Source organism: Dasypus novemcinctus, chromosome 7 (assembly GCF_030445035.2).
Source record: "Dasypus novemcinctus isolate mDasNov1 chromosome 7, mDasNov1.1.hap2, whole genome shotgun sequence".
In the NCBI taxonomy this organism is placed as follows: Eukaryota; Metazoa; Chordata; class Mammalia; order Cingulata; family Dasypodidae; genus Dasypus; species Dasypus novemcinctus.
In genome coordinates this window covers 75707452-75731915 of record NC_080679.1, presented here as the reverse complement: position 1 = coordinate 75731915, position 24464 = coordinate 75707452, and the positions used below count along the sequence as shown (strand labels likewise).

At 36.4% G+C, this 24464-nt stretch overlaps 1 protein-coding gene across 3 annotated transcripts in view; it reads left to right on the top strand.

Annotated features, from left to right (window-relative positions):
* PDK1 (pyruvate dehydrogenase kinase 1) overlaps positions 1 to 24464 on the top strand; it is a 57675-nt gene that overhangs the window by 10127 nt on the left and 23084 nt on the right. For 2 of the 3 annotated variants that reach the window (XM_058300637.1, XM_058300639.2), the window contains exons 4-8: positions 4409 to 4593; positions 4972 to 5067; positions 6360 to 6437; positions 7913 to 7989; positions 9781 to 9879. In XM_058300637.1, coding sequence (XP_058156620.1) covers positions 4409 to 4593; positions 4972 to 5067; positions 6360 to 6437; positions 7913 to 7989; positions 9781 to 9879 — 535 coding nt within the window. The remainder of the gene's footprint in view (positions 1 to 4408; positions 4594 to 4971; positions 5068 to 6359; positions 6438 to 7912; positions 7990 to 9780; positions 9880 to 24464) is intronic. The other variant, XM_058300638.2, reaches the window with a different exon arrangement.

Below are 24464 nucleotides of genomic sequence, written 5' to 3'. Positions count from 1 at the left end.
GGAATCACTGGGAACTGAACCCAGGGTCTCCCATGTCAGAGGGAGACACCTGATCACCTGAGTCACCTCCTCTCCCTGCTTTGGTGCATCTCTCATTGTGTTTCTTCGTTGTGTCTCTTGGTTGCATCATCTCACTGAGTCATCTTGCTGTGTCAGCTTGCCGCGCCAGCCCCCTGCTTTACCTCTCTGTCTGGCACATCTTCTCCAGGAGGCACTAGACACTGAACCTGGATCTCCCATGTGGTAGGCAGAAGCTTGGTTGCTTGGCCACATTTCCTTCCCATGGCCATAAGTTTTGGTATACTTTATTTTCATTTTCATTTGCCTCAAGGTATTTCCTGCATTTATTATTTTAACAATGGTTTAAGGAACAATGTGTTTCCTCTTTAACCCACTACTTGTTAAAGAGTATGTTATTTAATTTTCACCTAGTTTTGAATTTTCTATTCCTCCCTCTGTTGTTGATTGCTGGCTTCATTCTTTTGTGGTCAGAATAGAAAAATTTCATGATTTGAGTATTTTTTAATTTATTGAGACTTGTTTTGTGACTTAAGATATGGTCTATCCTGAAGAATGATCCATGTACACTTGAGAAGAATGTGCATTCTGTTTTTGTGTAGTGAAGATTTCTTTATAAGTCTCTTAGGTCTAGTTGGATTAGAGTGTCATTCAAGTCTTGTATTTCCTTATTGATTTGTTTTTTGTCTAGATGTTCTATCAATTATTGAAAGTGGTGAATTAAAGTCTATAAATGTAGACTCATCAGTTTCTCCCTTCAGATTTGTCAGTATTTGCTTCATGTTTTATGGGGCTTTGCTGTTAGGTGCATATATATTTTCAATTGTTATGTCTTGTTGACCACTTTATCAGCATACAATGGCTGTCCTTGTCCCTTGTAACTGTTTTTAACTTAAAATCTATTTTATGTGATATTAATATAACTACCCAGCTCTCTTTTGGTTACTACTTGCATGGAATATTTTTTCCCATCCCTTCACTTTCAACCTACTTACGGTTTTGAATTTAAGGCATGTCTCTTATATACAGCATAGAATTGGGTCATATATATATATTTTTAATCCATTCTGCCAATTTCTGTCTTTTGACTGGAGAGTTAAATCCATATTCATTTAAGGTACCTACTGATAAGGTAGGACTTTCTTCTGCCATTTTGCTATTTAGTCTTTGTAAACCTTAAATCTCTTGTCCTTCAATTCTTCCATTAATGCCTGCTTTCATATTTATTTGACTTTTGCATTGTACTGTATTGAGTGCTTCTCGTTTCAATCTGGATATATTTTTAATATATTTTCCTTGAGGTTACCATGAGGTTAAAATTTAACATCCTAAATATACCACAATCTGATTTGACTTGATACCAACCTCACTTCAATAGCAAAGGCATACTCTGTTCCTCTACTCTTCTTTCCCTCCCTACTTTTCTTGTACTTGTTACGAATTATATTTATATGCCCAAAACCATAGATTTATCATTGCTTTTTGTGCATTTGCATCTTAAGACCTAATGGAAATAACAAGTGGAGTTACATAACAAAAAATACAATACAGTAGGACTGGCATTTATAATTACCTGTATGATTACCTTTATCAGATATCTTTATTTATACTGCTTTGAACTGTCTAGTGTCCTTTTCTTTCAGTTTGAAGAACTCCCTTCAACACTGCTTGTAGTGCAGGTCTAGTGGAGATGATTTTGTTTATCTGGGATTGCCTTATTCTCACCCTCAGTTTTGAAAGAATGTCTTTCTGGATAAAAAATTCTTGGTTGGCAATTGTTTTCTTTCAACACTTTAAGTATTTTAACCCGCTGCCTTCTTGCCTCCGTGGTTTCTGATGAGAAATTGGTACTTAATCTAATTGTATAGTACATTGTATAATGTATTGTATACTATATGTATAATAATATATTGTATAATATATAATTGTATAATAACTTGTTTTCTCTTGCAGCTTTCAGAACTCTCTCTTTGTTCCTTGCATTTGACAGTTTTATCATCTTCAAGTTTATCCTGCTTGGTGTTGTCTCTGCTTCTTGGATGTGCATATTCACATCTTTTTCTAAGTTTGGGAAGTTTTCTCTCATTTCTTTTAAATATTCCTTCTGCACCTTTCTCTCCCTCTTCTTCTAGGACCTCCAATGTGCATACATTGGTATGCTTGATGGTGTCCCAGAGGTCTCTTATGCCATTTTTGCTTTTCATATTTTTTTCCTTTATGCTCCTCAGACTGATTCATTTCAATTGGCTTACCTTTGGGTCTGCTGATTCTTCTCCCAGCTCCATCTGCTGTTGAAACCCTCCTGGATCTTTTTCACTTCAATTTTTTTCATCTTCAACTCCAGTAGTTCTGTTTAGTTCCTTTTTAAAATTTCTTATCTCTTCATTGAGAGTCTCATATTGTTCATTCATTGGTTTTGTGATATCCTTTAGTTCTTTCTATCTTTTTTCCTTCATCTTGAGCATATTGAGGATCATTTTTTTAAAGTCTGTCTGGTTTGTCCACAGTCTGGTGTTCTTTGTTGATGTTTTGGATTGTTATTCTTTCCCTTTGGTTGGGCCATCCTTTCCTTTTTGTTAGCTTTTTAATCTTTCTTGTACCCTATACTTTTTAATATATTTTAAAATGTTAACTCTGGGATTTATTCCCTGCAATGTCTGTTTCTTAGGTTTGTAACCAGCTGGTGATATAACATTTTCTACACCAGGGGCTGGACCGCAGTGCTGCCTGCTGTGAGTGAGGGATAGGTGCCGGTAACTGGTCTTTACCATAATTTACCAGCCTCTTCCTTCTTCTTTTCCCTTAATACTGAATAGTGTTCTACTGGGCTTTTAGTTTTTGAATAGTTGATTCAGACAATTTTTGCCTGTTTAATAGTTGTTTTGGTGGAGGGACTGATTCTTGGATCTTTCTACTCTGCCATTTTGCCACAATCCTCCCCAATAATATCTTTTTTAATTTTTAATTTTTAAAGAAGCTTTAGATTCCATAAATGATATATCAAAAATATAGGGGAGTTCCCACCCCATCCCCCTCCCACACTTTTCCTCGTTAACATCTTTCATTAGTGTGGTACATTGATGAAAACATATTGAAGCATTGCTACTAATCATGGTCAGTAGTTTACATTACCGTTTACACTTTGCACCGCACATTTTTATAGGTTTAACAAAATGTATAATGGCCTGAATCTGTCATTGCAGTGTCATTCAGAACAATTCCTATGTCCCAAAATGCCCCTGTTGCACCTATTCTTCCCTCTCCCTCCCCTCAGAACCTCTGGTGACCACTATCTTTATATCAACGTTACAGGATCTTCCATTGCTAGAATAATAATGTCTACTGTAGTCTATAGTTGAATTCCCTCCTTATGTTTGTTCATCCCTCCATCTTGAGGATTTTAGGATGGTGATGCCTACTGTGTTTCTGATTGAGGGGGCTTAGATTCCATGGGGCAGATGGATGGAATTGTCTTGCTTGCTGTTGTAGATACTCTGTTTTTTGGGGATGGGTGTTGTCCATCATTATCCTTTTGTTAGTTGTCCTGGGCAAGTCTCATGAACTGGAGAGTAGGTGTTGGCTGCAACTCCACTGGGATTCAGGGCTCAACTGGCATATGAACAGACCAAAGAGTTAAGTCTCTGTACATATGTTTAACAAGTATAGTGTTAATTACAGGTTCAAATAAAAGAGGCAAGAGAGCCATGTATAGGGAAATTATAAATGAGTCTAACTCTGTTACATTGTCCTTTTAAAGGACAGAAATGGGAAGGGTGGATAATTCGAAAAATTTTCCTTAAATCACAACTGTCTACTTTTCCTCTCCCATTTTAACAACTCTTAGAATGAATGGAATTAGAATTCTTTTCTGCTTTTCTATTCCAAGTGGTTATTTTTCTTTTTGAACCCTAGAGAATATTTCCAAAGCCACCCAGGCTTTATTTGCTTACCCATTTTGATTCCGTATAGAACTTGTGTTTCTTAGAAGCAAGTTCTGTTTTCTTTTATCTAGAAATGTTCCTAAAATACCATCCTCATATTGAGTGTTCAGTGATCTTAGTTGATATTGGTTTAAAAGAAATAAACAGAAAACACTTAACATTCTTAGGATTGTGCTTTCTGGCAGCCTTTTTTTTTTGGGAGTTCTAAGGAAAGAATTGTGTTTTGAAAGTTATATTTCTGAAGACCTATACCTTCATTGATCTGTTATATTTTCTGACCTGAAATATACTTTAAAAAGTGTTAGAAAACATGCACTGATTCTTTTTTTTTTTTTTTTTTTTAGCTGATTTAGGAGTTTCTTTGTGTAGGACAGTTGATTAAACTTACTTTTTAGTATTAAATTCGCTGGTCAAAATATTTGGTCTTTTTGACAGACAGGTTTGTTTAGCTTTACAGATATTGTGATACGGATCAGAAACCGACACAATGACGTCATTCCCACCATGGCCCAGGGTGTGATTGAATACAAGGAGAGCTTTGGGGTGGATCCTGTCACCAGCCAGAATGTTCAGTACTTTTTGGATCGTTTCTTCATGAGTCGCATTTCAATTAGAATGTTACTCAATCAGCACTGTAAGTGTTCGGAAGTCAAGAAGTTAAATAAAATGTGTGTTTGGGAGTGGGGTATATGAGAACCTCTTATATTTTTTATTGTAACATTTTGTGTGATTTATATATCTTTAAAAAAAGAATAAATTTTTAAAATGTGTTGGTACATTTTTAATTTATTTTGAAAACTTCCTTTATGGAAAACTCTTGCTTTGATTTTTTTTGCCTATTAAGAAAAGTAAATAGCCATCCAAAGAAGGATATTTATGGAATGTAGAATTGTGTGGTTATGCTTAAGGAAAATACTTGCTATACTGGCCCTGTTTAGAGAAATAATATTTAAATCTGGAAAAGGGAATTCAGTATTTTACTTAATTTTGTTTGTTTTCTATTTTTTGGTAGCTTTATTATTTGGTGGGAAAAGCAAAGGAAGCCCTTCTCATCGAAAACACATTGGAAGCATAAATCCTAACTGCAATGTAGTTGAAGTTATTAAAGGTAAGCATGTAAATTCCTCCTTTCAAAAAGGATGCAAAAATCAAAATTATTTCTTGCTGTTGAAGTGACTATATCCTAAGAAAAATGTCAAGAACCAATATGTTTATTTGAAAATAAAAACCAAGTAAAAATAAATATGTAAGTTGTTCATGTATTATATGACGTTATATATAGAATGAAAATTTTGTTGATAAAATGCTTTGTTAGGTAAAGTATGGTGATACTGTTGAGGGGATATGTTTTACTTCAAAATGTTCAAATTTCTTCTTCCCCTTTTGTAATTTCCTGTGCTGGGAACCATAATTCAAAACATTTGGGTTCTCATCCTTAACACTTCTCTGTTTATACTGCATACACATGTGCATATATACAATTGTCATTAGTTTTTCATTTTTTGTTTTTATAAAATGTATTGCTCTATGTTTATTTTCTGCACATTTACAGACAGCTTACCATGACAGTAATATGGATTTGCTCCAAGTTTTGGAAGGCTGTATGGAAGTATCATAATGTATTAATCCATTTTCTATTAAACAATTTAAAGTGTTGAAATTTTTTTCTATTACAAGCAATACTTCAGTGAACATCATTAGGTATAAGCTAACTTTTGCTAATATTTTAGAAGGCAAGAGTCCTAGAATTAAAAACATTTAAAATGCATTTAGTATTTTGATACCACCAAAAAAGTATCAGACTGTGAATGAGAATGCCTGTTTTCCTAATCCTTTACCAACTCTGGAAATTTTCAGTTATTTACATTTTTTACCACTCTCCTGGAGGCAAAATCTGGTATCTCATTGTTTTTACTCATTGCTTTGCATTTGATGAATTTGAACAGCTTTTCATATGTTTACTGGCCATTTTTTTCTTTTCCAAGTTATCCATTCACATATTTTGCCTGTAGTTTATTGGATTACCTATCTTTTTCTAATTGATTTTATAGAAGCCCTTTTATACTATGATATTAAATTTTTATTATTTATGTTATAAATATTTTCTTCAGCCTACTGCTTTTCTTTTTACTTTGTTTATGATATCTTTTTTCAATAGAGATGTTTTAGATTTTTTTGTAGTCATGTCTGTCATTTTTTCTTTATGATTATTAGGTTATATCATGTGACAATTAGAAAGACCTTCCTTAAACCAAGATCATTAAAGTATTTTCTCTTCCTTAGACAGTTTTAAAATTTTACTTGTCAATACTATTGCTATCTTAATGGATGAAAAAGAACTAAATTTATTTAATGTTTCTTGTGTTTTTGTTTTTTTGTTTTTGCTTTGATTCACACTAGATGGCTATGAGAATGCTAGGCATCTATGTGATTTGTATTATATTAACTCTCCTGAACTAGAACTTGAAGAATTAAATGGTAAGCCTGATGTCATCTTTTCTTAAATGATTAGCGTTATGATTACCTGAGAAGGAATGATAAGAAGAATTCAGATTTTTCTTTATAGGAAAGGGCTGTTTTTATTAACTTCTTTATTGGGTACGAAGGCTGAAGGAGAACAATCATGTAAATATATATACGCACCCATATATACATATACGTTTCAAAATTTAGTTGGTTTCTTTCTGAGAATATTTTTTAGCTTTTTTCTACCCTATTTTCCTTATTTTTAATTGATAACTTTGATTCCTTGCTTAGTTTTTGACTTTCTGGTTAGTCCCAGAATAAAATGATTGCTAAGAAAAGTACATCTAACTTTTGACTGGTTTCAGTAATGTAAGATTTACCCTTTAAGGTTTCCACTTCCTGAGTAGTAAATCATTTTTCACTCTTGAGGAGGCAAAAGACCGAAGGTGTAAGAGGAAAGAAAGATGCTCATCCATGTGAGAACCTCTTTTTCTCTGATGGTCTTCCTTGCACCCTTTTGGACAAAAAGAGTTTAGATACCTTTTTTCCTAGAGGTAGTGAGAAAAACATTTCCTAAGTTAAGATGACACTTTAAGAAGGTGGTGGGAAGAATAAAGTTAATTAGGCCTTCAGCAAGCCTGATTCTGAACTTTCGAGTAGGATAGCAGAGGAAGATATTATCCAATTGAAAATAGAATTGCTTATTTTTTCCTAAAGTCACATTAGCTCTTAGAGTCCATAATGGTGCCCTTCAGTAAGTATGAATCACAGTGCACAGATGATAGTTCAGGACAGTGTCCAGATGTCCTGCCTATGTTCCCAAGGGGCAGGTAATACAGGGAAGGGTCTGATTTATTGGCCGAATTAGAATTCTAACTCCTAGTAAATCTTACTCCTTTGCTCTACTGAAAGTTCTATTTTACACACTATGTTCTCTCCCCCTACTGGGCGCCTGTTAAATGTTTAACTGTAGATTTTGTATCTTATGATAAAGTTGATGGTAGCTCAAATTTTTAAATTCAGATCTACATCCACAGAAATGCCTAAAATAAAACGTGCAAAGTTTTTCTTGTCTGGGCAGAACATTTAGAAAAATGGCTTAAATATGGATTATATCAATTGGATTATGAATTGGACTGTGACATCTACTTTTTTTTTTTTTAAACACTTCCCTGGAAAGTAAAAATCTGGCCTTAAGATTGAGTGTCCTTTAAAAAGATTCACCATCATAGAGAAGAATGGGAGGAATGGGTTACTTTAATTGTTATGCAGGTTTGCAAGAAATGAGTACAGTACTTGTGATGTCACTGCAGTTACAAATCCATGAGCATATGGCATTCAGCACCAAGAGAGTGAGAGGAAGTTTTTCCCAAAATGATACTTGTTTTCCATAGTAAATGTTTTCCTTTCACCACTACACAGTTATTCTTAAAAATGCTTTAAGCACATCTCTCTGTACTTTCATATTTTTCTCTTCTGCTCTGTAGCAAAATCACCAGGACAGCCAATACAAGTGGTTTATGTACCATCCCATCTCTATCACATGGTGTTTGAACTTTTCAAGGTTTGTAAAATAGTATTGCTTAACCTTCTTTATCAGTCCTTTCCTGAAGTTAGGAATCTGCTCTGCAGTTTAAACACTACACTGGGTTCTCCATGATTTCACTGAATGATGACTGTTGTTTCATGTTCAGTGTCATGTTACGTTACTGGAGATCAGCCTTCTGTCAACACCGGTGGGCAGTTCAGTAGAGTGGTAAGCTCAGGCTTTGGAGTCAGAAAGATAACAACTCTGTCAGATGCTAGCCGTGTTATTCAGCGATCCCACTGAGCCTCTGTTTCTTATTTAAAAAGGATAGCACCACCCAGGATTGTTCGGAAGATTGGGAACAACATACTAGGTGCCCACTATATGGCAGCATGTTAGAGATTCTCAATAAAGTTATGTTTATGTTTTTATAAAAACAAAATATTTAGAAGAGCAATTCTCAGCTTTCCATGATTAAAAAATCAGAGTCCTGTCATACGCCTGTTTTTTATTTTGAGAAAGTCGTTTCTATTGACTACAGGGCTTCTGCTGTTGTGTTTGCTCTGTGTGATAAAACTTGAAGACTAAAATTGTGCTAGTAACATTGAGAGTACCTTTTTTTCTCCCTCCAGTGATACTTGCTGGTAGACAGAAAAGTGGGGGGGGTCAGGAACTTATGGGATCCTCTGATTGAAATGACTGCTCTGAATCAGACCATTGGAGCCTCTGACTTGCTCTAGTAACTGTTTCTTCAGCCAGCAACAAGAGAGAAGAGACAGCTCTCAATCTGATAATGAAAAACAAAAAACTAACACAGAAAACTGAATATCTTAGAAAACATATCGATGATCCCATTTACTGAGCAACGATTCAAGAACAGTCTTCTAAGATAGCAAGAAGGCATCTGATACTTGACAAAATCTTCCTGTCAAAGTGGTTAAATAAATAGTGTTTGGCACTTAAGAACTGAATTTTTCCTTGAAATTTCAGTCACATTTTGCGTCCTGACACTTAATAAAGGAAGTATTACCATCTTATATAACATTTTACGTAATGTCAGTAATGATGGCTTTCATATGGAACCTGATCTTAAAACTAATCTTCAACTACCTTTGGTAGAGATGATGTGATCTTCTCCTTAGGGATACTCATTCCTGATTGGAGAGCCGGGGTCACGTACCCTTATTTCCAATTCAATCCCATCTTTTGCTTTTTTAGTTGTATCTAGTTTATCAGTTTCCTCTCCAATGCTTCATGTGATGGTATTGTTGTTTAATGCTTATGCTATGTTGGTAAATAGCATTATGTGTACACTGGATCCTTTAGAAATTGATCAAAATGGTTTTGCAAAATAATTCATCCTTAGTTTCAAATTAGAGGTAAATTTGATTATTTTCTACTTGATAATAAGACTGTTGTTAGTACTATATGGAAAAAAAATTCTGTCCTTAAAGAATTTTATAACAATTAGAATTGTTTTCAAAAAAGAAAAAAAAAAAACTTTTCAGAAAGAAGTATAATTTAAAAGTTATAAAAGGGGTTTGTACAGAATTTTCTGCTGGGTTATAAGTGTTTAGAAATCTGATTTTTAAAAATATGTGGAAGTTAGTTGGATCTTTAAATCAAGATATCCCCTAAATTCCTCAAAATTAACTATTTTTAAAAGTAACTCCTTAAATATGGTTATAAGAATTATGATTCTTTGGCATATTTCCAAACAATCAAAAATTCTTTTAAATTCAAATAGAGCATATGTACTTCTGAATTTTTAATTTCTTTCTTTGCTATAAAGTTATTTATTTTTAATGTAACTCTAATGTGTTTCAGAATGCAATGAGAGCAACTATGGAACACCATGCCGACAAAGGTGTTTACCCCCCCATTCAGGTTCACATCACTCTTGGTAATGAGGATTTGACTGTGAAGGTAAATGCGTTTTGTTTGTTTTAAATTGACATGTAGGCACACATGGATGACCATGTACCTAATTTCTAGATGACGCCATAACTGATTCTTGGGGAAAGAAATCATGTCTCCGATAGTTGCATAGTTGCTTCATTTATCTGGCAGATTAAGAAATTAACCATTGAGTTTGTTTTTAATTCCTGTCCTAATCCAGCTGATTCAAGTTAAAGGAAATCCTAGAGACAGTTTAGCAGTAATCATGAATATCCACTTTGATCTAAAAGAACAAAAAATTTAAAATATTTCTAAAATCCTTCAGTATTTTCAGTGTTGCATAGTATACATCATTTTTCATTTTTAAGCAATGCTTCTCAGTGTACTTTTACTTTGTTTCATTTGATTCTCATAGCAGCTCTTTAACTGGGAGCCCAGGTAATTTTATCCCCAATTTTACAGATAATGAAACTAAGACACTGTGATTAGCCTTGAAGTATACAGCACAAACATGACTTGCAACTCAGACCCAGTGCCAGCCTTTCCCAACACATTATTTTGGTGGCCCCATTTCTTAGACCATGATGGTGTATGTCTTTTTTTAAAATAATATTTTTAAATGTATATTAAAATTAAAAATGCAGAGAGTATAAAAATCAGTTCCTTCCCACTTATGGTCTCATTATTCAGAGGTAGTCTTTTAGTAATTTCTTCTGGTATTTACCTCTGTATTTCCCAGTATTCTGAAATTTCTTTGTTTTAAACAGTACCTAATGACTTTCTGTTGTAGTTTGCAGAAGATTTAGCTCTCAGAGCACCTGTTCTCCTTCCCCAAGTACTACTTTCTCTTCATACCTTTCACCTAATGTTTAAGTTAACTCATGGGGTTCTAGGTTGAAAGTAATCTCCCTGCTGTATTTTAAAGGTATCTGCAGTTCCTTTTTTTAAATTTACTTTCTTTTTTAGTAGTTTTTAGTGTATTCACAATATTATACAATCGTTACTAATATCTAATTCCAGAACATTTCTTCATTCCCAAGAAAAACCCCATACCCATTAGAAGTCACTCCCCATTCTACTCTCCTTAGACCCAGGAAACTACTAATCTACTTTGTATATATGGATTTGCTTATTTTGGTAATTTCATAGAAATAGAATTGATTATGTGGCCTTTTGTGACTCATTTTTTTTACTTAGCATACTGATGTAGCATGGATCTGTGCATCATTTCTTTTCATGGCTGAGTATATTCTGCTGTGTGGGTATAATACATTTTGTTTATCCATTCATCAGTAGAGGAATATTTGGGTTGTTTCTGGTTTTAGGTTATGATGAACAGAGCTCCATTGGTATACATGTTTTTGTGACGTTTTCTTGATGTATTGACCCTTTATTGTCACTAGTATCCTTTGTCACTAGTAACAATTTTTGTCTTTAAAAATCCTTTTTTTTTGTAAGTGTGTGGGCCAGGGATTGAACTCAGGACTTCATATGAGGGAAACCATCACTCAACCACTGAGCCACATCAGCTTCCCTGGGGTTTTTTTGTTTGTGTTGCTTGTTGTTTGTTTGTTTGTTTGTTTTAGGAGCCACCAGGAACCAAACCTGAACTTCCCATGTGGGAAGCAGGTACTCAAACTGCTTGAGCCACATCTGTTCCCCCTAATTCTATTTTGTCTGATACTATTATTACTTCTCTAGTTCTCTTTTGGTTTCTGTTGTTATGCTGTATCTTTTTCTATCCTTTTACTTTCAACCCATCTGTGTCTTTTAATCTAAAGTGTGTCTCTTTCAGGTAGAATATAGTTGGATCATACATATTTTTTAATCCATTCTGCCAATTTCTGCCTTTTAATTGGAATGCTCAAGTCATTTACATTTAATTACTGATAAGGTAGTATTTATGCCTGCTATTTTGCTCTTTGTTTTCTATGTGTCCTATATCTTTTTTGTTCCTCTATTCCTCCATTACACCTGTCTTTTGTCTTGAAACAGTATTTTCCATTATCATTTTAACTCCTTTGTTGCTTCTTCTACTATATTGTTTGAGTTACCCCAAGGATTATGATTACTCTTAATTTATAACAACCTAGTTTGGATTAATATCAACTTCATTTAAATAGTATACAAAAACTCTGCTCCTAAATAACTCAGATTGCCCTGTCCCTGCTTATGGTGTGATTGTAAAATTACATTTTTATTCACTGTCTGCCCTTCGCCATAGATTTATAATGATTGTTTTATGCAGTTAACTTTTAAATTACAAAAGAAAAGAAATTAGAAACCCAAAACATATTAATGCTGACTGTGTATCTGCCTATGCATTTAGCTTTACTGGTGTTATTGATTTCTTCATATGGATTCTAGTTACTGTCTATTGTCCTTTAATTTAAGCCTTTCTTGTAGAGCAGGTATACTAGCAATGAACTCTCTTAGTTTTTGTTTATTTGTTAATATCTTAATTTCTCCTTCATTTTTGAAGGATAGCTTTGCTGTTTATATAGAATCTTTGGTTGACAGTTTTTTCTTTCTGTACTTTGAATATGTCACCTTCCCTCACTGCCTTCTGGTTTCCATGGTTTCTGATGAAAAATCAGCTGTTAATCTTTTTGAAGATCTCACGTATGTGATGAATCATTTCTTTCTCCCTACATTCAAGATTAACTCTGTCTTTTAACAGTTTGGTTATGATGTGTCTAGGTGTAGATTTCTGCGTTTATTCTACTTTGATTTGTTGAACTTTTTGGAAATATAGGTTCATGTTTTTCATCAAGTTTGTGAAGTTTTGGCCATCCTGTCTTCAGATATTTTCTTTGTCTCTTTCTCATCTCTCCTTTTGGGAATGCCATTATGCATGTATTGGTGTATATGCTTCACAGATCTCTGAGACTTTGTTTACATTTCTTCATTCTTTTTTTGTTTGGTTCGTCAGACTAGTAATCTCATTATGTCTTCATTATCACTGATTCTTCCATATGCTCAAATCTGCTGTTAAGTTCCTCTAATTATTGTACTGTCAACTCCAGAATTTCTATTTGGTTCTTTTTTGAAAAATAATTTCTCTCTTTTTTATTGATATTCTCTGCTGGTGAGACATTTTTCTCATATTTTCCTTTAGTTTTTCAGTTGCCACTAGTTCTTTAGGAATGGTTTCCTTTAGTTCTTTGAACATATTTTAAATAGCTGATTTAAAGGTTTTGTTCAATAAGTCTGCGTTTCCACAGGAATAGTTTCTATTGAATCCTTTTTTTCTTCTTTATGGGCATACTATCTTATTTTTCTGCATGGCTTGTAATTTTTGGTGGAAAACTAAACATTTAAGATAATATAATGTGATAACTCTGGAAATCAGATTCTTCCCCTTCCTATATAAATTGTTTCTTTGTATAGTGACTTCTGTTAACTAATTCTGTAAAGTATATTCTTTTCTGTGGGTGGCCACAAAAGTCTCTTTTCAGCTAGACTAGTGATTAGCTAACAATTGTACGGATATGTCCTTAAACTCAAAAATCATTAAGTCTTCCAGTCTTTGCCATGGGCTTCTGTGTTAGGGCACACCTTGAATGCTCAGCCAGGTAGTTGACACCTCTGCCCTAGTTCACATCCTTCTTTCTGCAAAGCCTCAGGGTCAGTCAGAGGTGAGAGCTTAGGGCCTTTTCAGCTCTTTCTTGAGCATATTCCCAGGAATATCTCTGAGCTTTTCAAAGTCTCTATGGAATCTCATTCCCCAGCTTTTTTTCTTAAGCTTTTTGATTAACCTTTTGTTTGCTCCAGCTGTTAGCTTCTGCCCAAGCAGCCCTCAAGTTAGTTGATTGCCTCTAATTGTTTTTGACAAATACCTTGGATGAAAGGGTTTTTAAAAGTGAGCTCCAGGGAAGCAGAGTGGCTCAACTGATAGAGTGTCTGCCTACCATATGGAGGGTCCAGGGTTCAATCCCCAGGGTCTCCCAACCCATGTGGTGAGCTTGCCCATGTGCAGTGCTGTCGCACGCAAGGAGTGCTGTGCCACTCAGCGGGGGTGCTCCCTGCAAGGAGAGCCGTCCTGCGTGAAAAAAGCGCAGCCTGCCCAGGAGTGGTGCCGCACACATGGAGAGCTGACACAGCAAGATGACGCAACAAAGAGAGACGCAGTTTCCCAGTTCCGCCTGATCATGCAAGTGGACACAGAAGAATACACTGTGAATGGACACAGACAGCAGACAACGGGGGAAGGGGAGAGAAATAAATAAAATAAATCTTTTTAAAAAAAAGTGAGCTTTCAAGTCAAATAAAGACTGCCTTCCCACCGGCTCTTAAGATTTTCACTGTGGTTGCATGTTGTTGGTTTTTAAGGCCACCTTGAATTCTGTTTCTGTTTTATCTTTCATCCCTGCAAAGATATTAATTATAGTTTTTAAAAAATAAAGTCAATTTCCCTCTGCTCCCATATTTCCTCTAAGATTCCTTTTTTCTGTTTATCTTTAATTCTTGGCTCTTTATTTAACAAGAGTGAGGCAAACATAAATACATGGTGATACTATCTGTTTGCTGAAGAAAAAATATGAAAGCTTTACTCTTTTTTTCAGCCCAGATCCTATAATGTCTGTCTACAATTTGGTTAGCTATGTGTCAGCTACTTGTTTATTAAGGTGTACTGGATTCAAAATAAGTCCTTTATATGTCTTCTACTTAGGGACTTACGTTGTGCTGCAGCATGGCCATTCTCACGTCTTTTCTGTTCTGATTAATGTGCTTTGGCAGGCTGGTCCACAGCTGCTTTCCATGGCCTGAGGTCATCTAGCACCTGCACAGATCGAGGTTGACTGAGCTTGTAGACACGCAGCAAAGACACTTTTCTGTGCAGGTGGCCAGGTTTTGCTTGGTATTAAGCAATTTGTCTATTTTCTATAAAGAAAGGCTTTTAAGGAACTTAAACAGAATTGTTCTCAAAGCCTAAAAATATGTTCTGCTGAATTAGACTCTGCCTTCACTCATTCATCTTCCTCCTCAATCCAGGGGCACTTAAATGTATTTACTCTTGTTATCTCTTGATACATGTTAAATGCTTGCTGTAATTGTCTTAAGTGTAGCTTTCATCTCCATCACTTACCTTAGACTTTCAAGGTCAAGGCCTGGGATTTTTTTTCTATTCTTTGAACTTGTTCACATTGTTGCCTTTTTTTTTTTTTTTTTAACCTTTTATTCCGCTCCTAAAAATTCTGTCAGGGAAGTTGTTTTTCTCTGTCTTAAAATTCTAGCTTTCAGATTTTGTGTTTTGTCTATATATAATAAGTAATAGCAGGGTCAGCCATGTGTTTTAAATTAAAATTTAAATGTCTTGGTTCATTGGTGGTTTCACAAACTTGATGGTGAAACAGCTGTTGGATAAGAAACTTTAGGAGCCCTGGGTGAATACAGAACTAATAAATATCCTGGCTTCAGAGCTGTCACCAAGTAAGCAGTCATGCATTCCTCCTGGGTCATGAGTTAGCCTAGGGAACTAAGTGACATGCAGACCAGGAAGTGAGGGGTGACAGCTCTTGCTTAGATGGCATAAGAAAGTGGTGATTTGAGGTACTGAAGAGAGAACTTTAAAAATAGTTGACAAACCTCTTCTCAGCCTTCCTGTTGACATTGCTCCCACTATCCCATCTCTTTCATTATCCATTCTTTTCCCTTGTCACAGGCTTTCTGTTTGATTCTAGATTTTTCCCTCTCAATTCTCATAACCAGAGTTTTCCTGTTTAATTTTCACAGCTCAATGTACTTCTCATCAAATTGCCATTCTTCTTGCCTTCTCCTTGTCTTTAGTATATACAGCTTTGGGGACTAATTATCTGTCTCTCAATATTCTCCCCTTCCCTTTCCCTAAGTAACTCAGATCCCCTGATGTAAGATCTGTTACAGTTCACTTGGAAACTCATTGGCCAAGTTACCCATGTCCTTAAAAATCCATCAGTTCTAGTTTATTTTGGTTTTGGCTGCAAAGCAAAGGTTAACTTTATCTGTTTTAACTATATTCATAAGGCTTGGTTTGCCCCCTTCACCTCTAGTAATACTGTGCTTCTCATAAGCCTTCTGTCATTTGTGCCCAGTGACTCTGCTTTTCCCAGCCCACCTGCATCTGGACGTCACTTCTTGCTTCCTACCTGCTGGACAGCAGAAAGGTTAAAGAAAACCAGGAAATATTTATTCATGTTTACCTTTTTATCTTCCAATCTAGTCTATTGTTCTGGTTACTCATTATTTACAGAACACCCAAACTTCTTATTCTTGTTACCAGGAACTATGCAGCAGAACATTGAATTGAATCATTGAACTGCTGTATACTAATTCTTAATAAACTCCTTGTATACTTTTATTCTGTAATTACATAGTTATAGATATATTACTGGTAAGTTGTCAAAAGGTATTCCAAGGTAGGTGAATTCATTTTCTTTTTTTTTTTTTTTTTTAAGATTTATTTCTCTCCCTTTCCCCACACCCAGTTGTCTGCTCTCTCTGTCCATTTGCTGTATGTGTGAATTTATTTTCAAAATTAAGATAGGTATATATAGCTCCCATTATAAAAGTAATACATTCATACTGTGAAGATTTTTTTAAGAATATATAAAAACTCAACTTGTTATAAGCCACTTAGCCTTTTTAAATAAAGATTTATTTATTTATTTCTCCCTCCCCTCATTGCTTTTGTGCTCATTGTCTGCTTTCTGTGTCCATTTGCTGTGTGTTCTTCTGTGTCTGCTTATCTTCTCTTTAGGCAGCACTGGCAATGGATCCTGGGACCTTCTGGAGTGGAAGAGAGGTGCTCAGTCTCTTGTGCCACCTCATCTCCCTGGTCTGTTGCATCTCTTTATTGTCTGTTTTCTGTGTCTATTTTTGTTTCATCATCTTGCTGAGCCAGCTCTCCTGCGCAGGCCAGCACTCCTGCACTAGGCAGCTTTCCTCATGGGTCACATCTCTCCTTGGGCCAGCTCGTTGCATGGGCCAGCTTGCCTTCTCCAGGAGGCCCATGGAACCAAACCCTAGACCTCCTATATGGTATACGGAAGCCACATCTGCTTCCCAAACCTATTGACTTTTTAATTTTTATTTTATTGAAGTATATCATTCATACATGAACACATATAAACAATAAGTGTATAGTAAAGATTGTGAAGTTACAAAATATACATAACATCACACAGGAGTCTCAAACATCACCCCTCCACCAACTCTTTGCATTGGTGTGAAACATTTGTTACGAACTATAGAAGAGCATTGTCAAAATATTACTACCAATTATATTCCTTATCTTACATTTGGTGTATTTTCTCCCAACCCATACTATTTTTTAAAATGTATTTTTGTAACAGATATTGTGAACTTGCAAAACAATCATACAGATATGTAGATTTCCCATACAACTCCACACCCTGGTGGAACATTTGTTACAGATCATGAGATAATATCATCAGACTATTACCACCAATCATGGTCCATAGCATTCATTTGGCACACTTTTTCCATACACCTCTATTATCAACTCAGTATAGCTTGACATTAATGCAAGAATATTATAGTATTGCTGTTAACCACAGTCTTTAGTCATACCAATTGTAGTTTCCCCCCGTTTCTCCATATTCCCATCACCCTGTAATGGCGATGTACATCTTCTCTAGCTCACAGAAGGACTCTCTTGCATTTGTACCCTTAACCACAATTCTCAAGCGCCTCTGGGTTCACTGTGTTATTCAGTCCCTAGATTATTCTTTAGCTTACTTTCTATTGACATTTACTTCCCCAGACTACCTTTTTCAGTCACAATCCCATTTATAAACCAGTTGTTACTATAATGTGTTACTATCAACTCCATCCATCTCCACACTTTTACAGTCAAGTTAATTAAAACTTCTACATATGTAAAATCATCCATCGTTCTTCTCATCCCTCCTCTTATCTCCTTATAACCTATACTCTAGGTTTTAATTCCATGTGTTTATTATTTGTATTTAGTTCATATTAATGAGACCATGCAATATTTGTCCTTTTGTGTCTGGCTTACTTCGCTTAGTATAATGTTTTCATAAGACTCATCCATGTTATCACATATATCCCAATTTCTTTTCTTCTTATCGCAGTATTGTATTCCATCGTACGTATATACCACATTTTGTTTATCCATTCATTGGTGGATGGACACTTCGGTTGTTTCCATCTTTTGGCAATTGTGAACAATGCCGCTATGAACATTGGTGTGCAGATGTCTGTTTGTGTCATAGTTTTTCGTTCTTCTGGATATATTCCTAGTAGAGGAATTGCTGGATCATATGGCAGTTTTATATTTAGCTTCCTTGAGGAACCGCCGAACTGTCTTCCACAGAGACTGCACCATTTTACACTCCCACCAACTGCGAAGGAGTGTTCTGATTTCTCCACATCCTCTTCAGCACTTATCGTTGTCTTTTTTTTTAATAATGGCCATTCTGTGTGGTGTTAGATGATATCTCATTGTTGTTTTAATTTGCATTTCCCTAACAGCTAGTGATATGGAACATTTTTGCATGTGTTTTTTGGCCATTTGTATTTCTTCTTTGGAGAAATGTCTATTTAAATCTTACCCATTTTTAAATTGGATTGCTTGTACTTTTATTGTTGAGTTGTATGATCTCTTTATATAGAATGGAAATCAAACCCTTATGGGATCAGTGGTTTCCAAATATTTTCTCCCATTGACTGGGCTGCCTTTTCACCTTCTTGATGAAGTCCTTTGAATCACAGAAATGTTTAAGTTTGAGGAGGTCCCATTTATCCATGTTTTCTTTTGTTGTTCATGCTTTTGGTGTAAGGTTTAAGAGTATACCACCTACCACCAGGTCTTGAAGATGTTTCCCTACATTTTCTTTTAGGAGCTTTAATGTACTTCCTTTTATATTTAGGTCTTTGATCCATTTTGAGTTAATTTCTGTATAAGGCGTGAGGTAGGGGTCTTCTTTCTTTCTTTTGGCAATGGATATCCAGTTCTCCCAACACCATTTGTTGAATAAACTGTTCTGCCCCAACTGGGAGGGCTTGACAGGTTTGTCAAAAATTAGTTGGCCGTAGATGTGAGGGTCTGTTTCTGAACCATCAATTCTGTTTCATTGGTCTATGTGTCTGTCTTTTTGCCAATACCATGCTGTTTTTACCACTGTAGCTAGGTAATATGATTTAAAGTTTGGAAGTGAGAGTCCTCCAACTTCACTTTTCCTTTTTAAGACGTATCTGGCTATTCGGGGCCTCATACCTTTCCAGAAAAATTTGATAATTGCATTTTCCATTTGCTTAAAAAATACTGGTGGAATTTTTATTGGGATTGCATTGAATCTGTATATCAGTTTGGGTAGAATTGACATCTTAATGATATTTAGTTTTCCAATCCATTAGCATGGAATGTTCTTCCAATTAGGTCTTTTTTGATTTCTTTTAGTAATGCATTATAGTTTTCTGAATACAAGTGCTTTGTATCCTTGGTTAAGTTTATTCCTAAATATTTGATTCTTTTAGTTGCTATTGTAAATGGAATTTTGTTCCTGACTTCCTCCTCAGATTGTCCATTATTAGTGTATAGAAACACCACTCATTTTTGTGTATTGCTCTTGTATCCTGATACTCTACTGAAATCATTTATTAGCTCTAGCAGCTTTGTTGTAGTTTTTCAGGATTTTCTAGATTTACAATCATCTGCCAATAGTGAAAGAGTTAATTTTTCCTTTCCAGTTTGGATGCCTTTTATTTCTTTTTCTTGCCTGATTGCTCTAACTATAACCTCTAGCACTATATTCAACAACAGTGGTGACAGTGGACATCCTTGTCTTGTCCCTGATCTCAACGGGAAAGCTTTCAGTCTTTCACCATTGAGTGCAATGTTAGCTGTGGGTTTTTCATATATGGCCTTTATCATGTTGAGAAATTTCCTTCAATTCCTATTATTTGTAGTATTTTTATCAAGAAAGGATGCTGTATTTTGTCAAATGCCTTTTCTGCGTCAATTGATAAGATCATGTGGTTTTTCTTCTTTGATTTATTAATGTGGTATATTATGCCGATTGATTTGCTTGTGTTGAACCAGCCTTACTTGCCTGGTATAAAACCCACTTGATCATGATGGGTAATTCTTTTAATGTGTTCTTGGATTCGATTATCAAGTATTTTATTGAGGGGAAACGGACTTTGGCCCAGTGGTTAGGGCGTCCGTCTACCACATGGGAAGCCCGCAGTTCAAGCCCCGGGCCTCCTTGACCCGTGTGGAGCTGGCCCATGCGCAGTACTGATGTGCGCAAGGAGTGCCGCGCCATGCAGGGTGTCCCCCGCGTAGGGGAGCCCCATGCGCAAGGAGTGCACCCATAAGGAGAGCCGCCCAGCGCAAAGGAGGGAGCAGCCTGCCCAGGAATGGCGCCGCCCACACTTCCCGTGCAGCTGACGACAACAGAAGCGGACAAAGAAACAAGAAACAAGACTCAGCAAAAAGACACAGAAAACAGACAACCGGGGGAGGGGAGGGGAATTAAATAAATAAAAATAAATCTTTTTAAAAAAAAAAAAGTATTTTATTGAGGATTTTTGCATCTGTATTCACTAGAGAAATGGGTCTGTAATTTTCTTTTTTTGTAATATCTTTATCTGGCTTTGGTATTAGGATGATATTGGCTTCATAGAATGTGTTTGGTAGCATTGCTTCTTGTTGAAATTTTTGGAAGAGCTTGAGTAAGATTAGTATTAAATCTTCTTTGAATGCTTAGGTAGAACTCACCTGTGAAACCATCTGGTCCTGGACTTTTCATTTTGGGGAACTGTTTGATGACTGTTTCAATTTCTTTACCTGTGATTGGCTTGTTGAGGTTTTCTATTTCTTCTAGTGTCAGTGTAAGTTGTTTGTACATTCCTAGGAATTTTTCCATTTCATCTACATTGTCGAATAAAGTTGTTCATAGTATCCTCTTATGATCTCCCTTATTTCTGTGGCGCCAGTAAGGTTCCCTTTTTCATTTTTTATTTCATTTATTTACATCTTCTCTCTTTTTTTCTTAGTCAGTCTAGCTAAGGGTTTGTCAATTTTGTTAATCTTCTCAAAGAACCAACTTTTGGTTTTGTTAATTTTCTCTATTGTTTTTTTGTTCTCAATTTCATTTATTTCTGCTCTCATCTTTGTTATTTCATTGCTTCTACTTGCTTTAGGATTAGTTTGCTGTTCTTTTTCTATTTCCTCCAGTTGTGTAGTTAAGTCATTTAATTTAGCTCTTCTTTTTTAATGTAAGCATTGAAGGCTATAAATTTTCCTTTCAACAGTGCCTTCGCAGCATCCATAGGTTCTGATATGTTGTATTCTCATTGTCATTCGTCTCGAGATATTTATTGATTTCTCTTGAAATTCCTTCTTTGACCCACTGCTTATTTAAGAGTGTGTTGTTTAATCTCCATATATAGGTGAGTTTTCCCTTTATTTGCCACTCATTGATTTTCAGCTTTACTCCATTATGATCAGAGAAAGTGCTTTGTGTAATTTCCATTTTGTTGAATTTATTGAGATCTGCTTTGTGTCCCAACATATGGTCTATCCTGGAGAAAGATCCATGAACACTTGAAAAGAATGTATATTCTGCTGTTTTGGGGTGCAGTGTTCTGTATATGTCTGTTAGATTTAGTCCATTTATCATATTATTCAATCTCTCAGCTTCTTTATTGATCTTCTGCCCAGATGTTCTATCCAGTGCTGAGAGTGGTGTATTGAAGTCTCCAACTATTATTGTAGAATGTCTATTTCTCCCTTCAGTTTTGCCAGTGTTTGCCTCATGTGTCTTGGAGCATCCTGTTTAGTTGCATGTATATTTATGATTGTTATTTCTTCCTGGTGAATCATCCCTTTGATTAATATGTAATGTCTTTCCTTGTCTCTAATAACAGTTTTGCTTTTAAAGTCTGTGTCATCTGATATAAGTATAGCTACCCCAGCTTTTTTTTTTTTGGTTATTGCATGCGTGGAATATCTTTTTCCAACCTTTCACTTTCAATTTATTGGTATCCTTGGTTTTAAGGTGAGTCTCTTGCAGACAACATATATATGGCTTATATTTTTTTATCCATTCTGCCAGTCTGTGTCTTTTGATTAGGGAGTTTAATCCAGTAACATTCAGTGTTATTACTGTAAAGGCAGTTCTTATTTCATCCATTTTGATCTTTGCATTTTGTCTGTTATTCTGTATTTGACACTTTTAGTTACTGTTACAGTTGTCATTTCTAGACTTTCTTCCAGGTCTCTCTCTCCTGTTTTTTCTTTTCAGATAATAACATTTCCTTTAGTATTTCTTGCAAAGCTGGTCTTTTTGTTATAAACTCTCTCAGTTTCTGTTTATCTGTAAATATTCTAACCTCACCCTCATTTTTAAAAGATAATCTTGCTGGGTATAAAATCCTTGGCTGGCAGTTTTTCTCCTGCAGTTTCTTAAATATATCATACCACTGCCTTCTTGCCTCCATGATTTCTGAGAGAAATTGGCACTTAATCTTATTGGATATCCCTTATATGTTATGCATTGTTTTTCTCTTGCTGTTCTCAGAATTCTCTCTTTGTCTCTGGCATTTGACATTTTGATTAGAATGTGTCTCAGAATTGATCTATTTGGATTTATTTGGATGGGGGTACGTTGTGCTTCTTGGACAGGAATATCTATGTCTTTCAATAGGGTTGGGAAATTTTCCACCATTATTTCTTCAAATATTCTTTCTGCCCCTATTCCCTTTTCTTCTCCTTCTGGAACACCGATGACACGTATATTTGCACACCTTTTCCTGTCATTTAGTTCCCTGAGACCCTGTTCAATTTTTTCCATTCTTTTCTTCATCTGTTCTTTTATTTGTTCACTTTTGGAGGCCATGTCTTTGGTCTCGCCACTCCTTTCTTCTGCTTCCTCAAATCTGCTGTTATATGCCTGCAGTGTATTTTTTATTTCATTTATTGCACCTTTCATTCCCATAACGTCTGCTGTTTTTCTATGTATGCTTTCAAATTCTTCGTTGTGCTCATCCAATGTTTTCTTAATATCCTTAATCTCTTTAGCCATCTCATTGAGTTTATTAAGGAGATTTGTTTGAACATCGATAATTAGTTGTCTCAACTCCTTCATGGTCATCTGCAGGCTTATGTTATTCCTTTAATTGGGCCATCTCTTCCTATTTCTTGGTATGGATTGTAGTGTTTTGTTGGCATTTCCGCATCTGGCTTGCTAGATGTATTTATTCTGGGTGCAGTTTCTCCCTTTAGTTTAGTGATTTCTTATCTTTTTTTCCTTGCTGGTTGTGTAGTAGAAGCCAAGGTTATAGTTGGTGCAGGACTTGATGAAGTTTCTCCTACCTTTCTCCTCTATTAGGGGTAGGGACAGAGCTGTGGCCATGTATAATAATCCCAGTTGGGCACAAGGCTGTCTGTAGTCACCCGGAGACACTGGTGAATCTTCACACCCCTTCCTAGCCTATCTTAGGCAGAGATGGAGCTACAGTTTTGGTCAGCAATCTATGCTGTGTGGGTCCAAAATGACCACAGTTCCTCAGGTAAACTGATGTATCACCAGACCCTCTCCCTACCAGGAATGGGAATGGACCCTCTGGAGTGCCCAACAATCTAATCTCTGTGGGCCAAACATGCCTGCAGTTGCCCTGAGAGGCTTAGGGAGTACTGTCCCTTCTGCCCTTAAGGGGGTGGGAATAGAACCACAAATGCTCAACAGTTCAGTTCTGTAGGCTGAAAGTACCCACTGTTGCTCGGAGAGGCTGAGGAAGCACCGGCTCCCTCCTATCCTATTGGGTGGTAGGGGGTAGTTCTATGTTTGCTCAGCAGTTCAGTCCCTTTAGTCTGAGAATACCTGCCATTGCCTGGAGAGGTTGAGGAAACACCAGCCCCCTTCTGTCCTCTTAAGGCATGGGGTTGGATCCACAGGCATCCAACAGTTCAGTCCCTGTTGGCTGAAAGTACCCACCGTTGTCCAGAGAGGCTGTGGAGACACCAAAACCCTCCTATCCTATTGGGGGTGGGGTTGGATTCATAGGCATCCAGTAGTCCAGTCCATGCAGGCTGAAGGTCTGCTGTTGCCCAAAAAGGCTGCGGAAATACCAGCCCCTTTTTTTCCTATTGGAGGGTAAGGGTACCTACAAGTACCCACCAGACCAGGCTGTGTGGGTCAAAAGCATCTGCAGTTACCCAAAGAGGGTGGGAAAACACAGTCCATCTCTTGTCCCATTGGGGATGGAGGTGGGGCCACAGGTGCCCAACAGTCAGAATTTGTGCAGGCCAAAACTGTTGCCCTGAGAGATTAAGGCAACACTAGCCCCCTCCTATCCTGTGGGGGGATAGAGGTGGAGATAGGCTCAAAGGCACTCAACAAATCTGTGTGGGTTGAAAACTGCCATTGTCCGGAGAGGCCGGGGATACCCAGCTCCTCTCCTATTCTCTGGGGTGCAGGGATGCAGCCCCAGGTGTCCAACTATTCAGCCTCTGGCAGTGGAGAGCACTTGCACTTCCCTGGAGAGCCTGGTGCAGGTCCCGCCAGCTGCCTCTCTGCTGGAGGTGGGGCTGGAGCCTAGGCTAGGGCTGCAGTCTGATCTTGGTGGAAAGAAGCCCG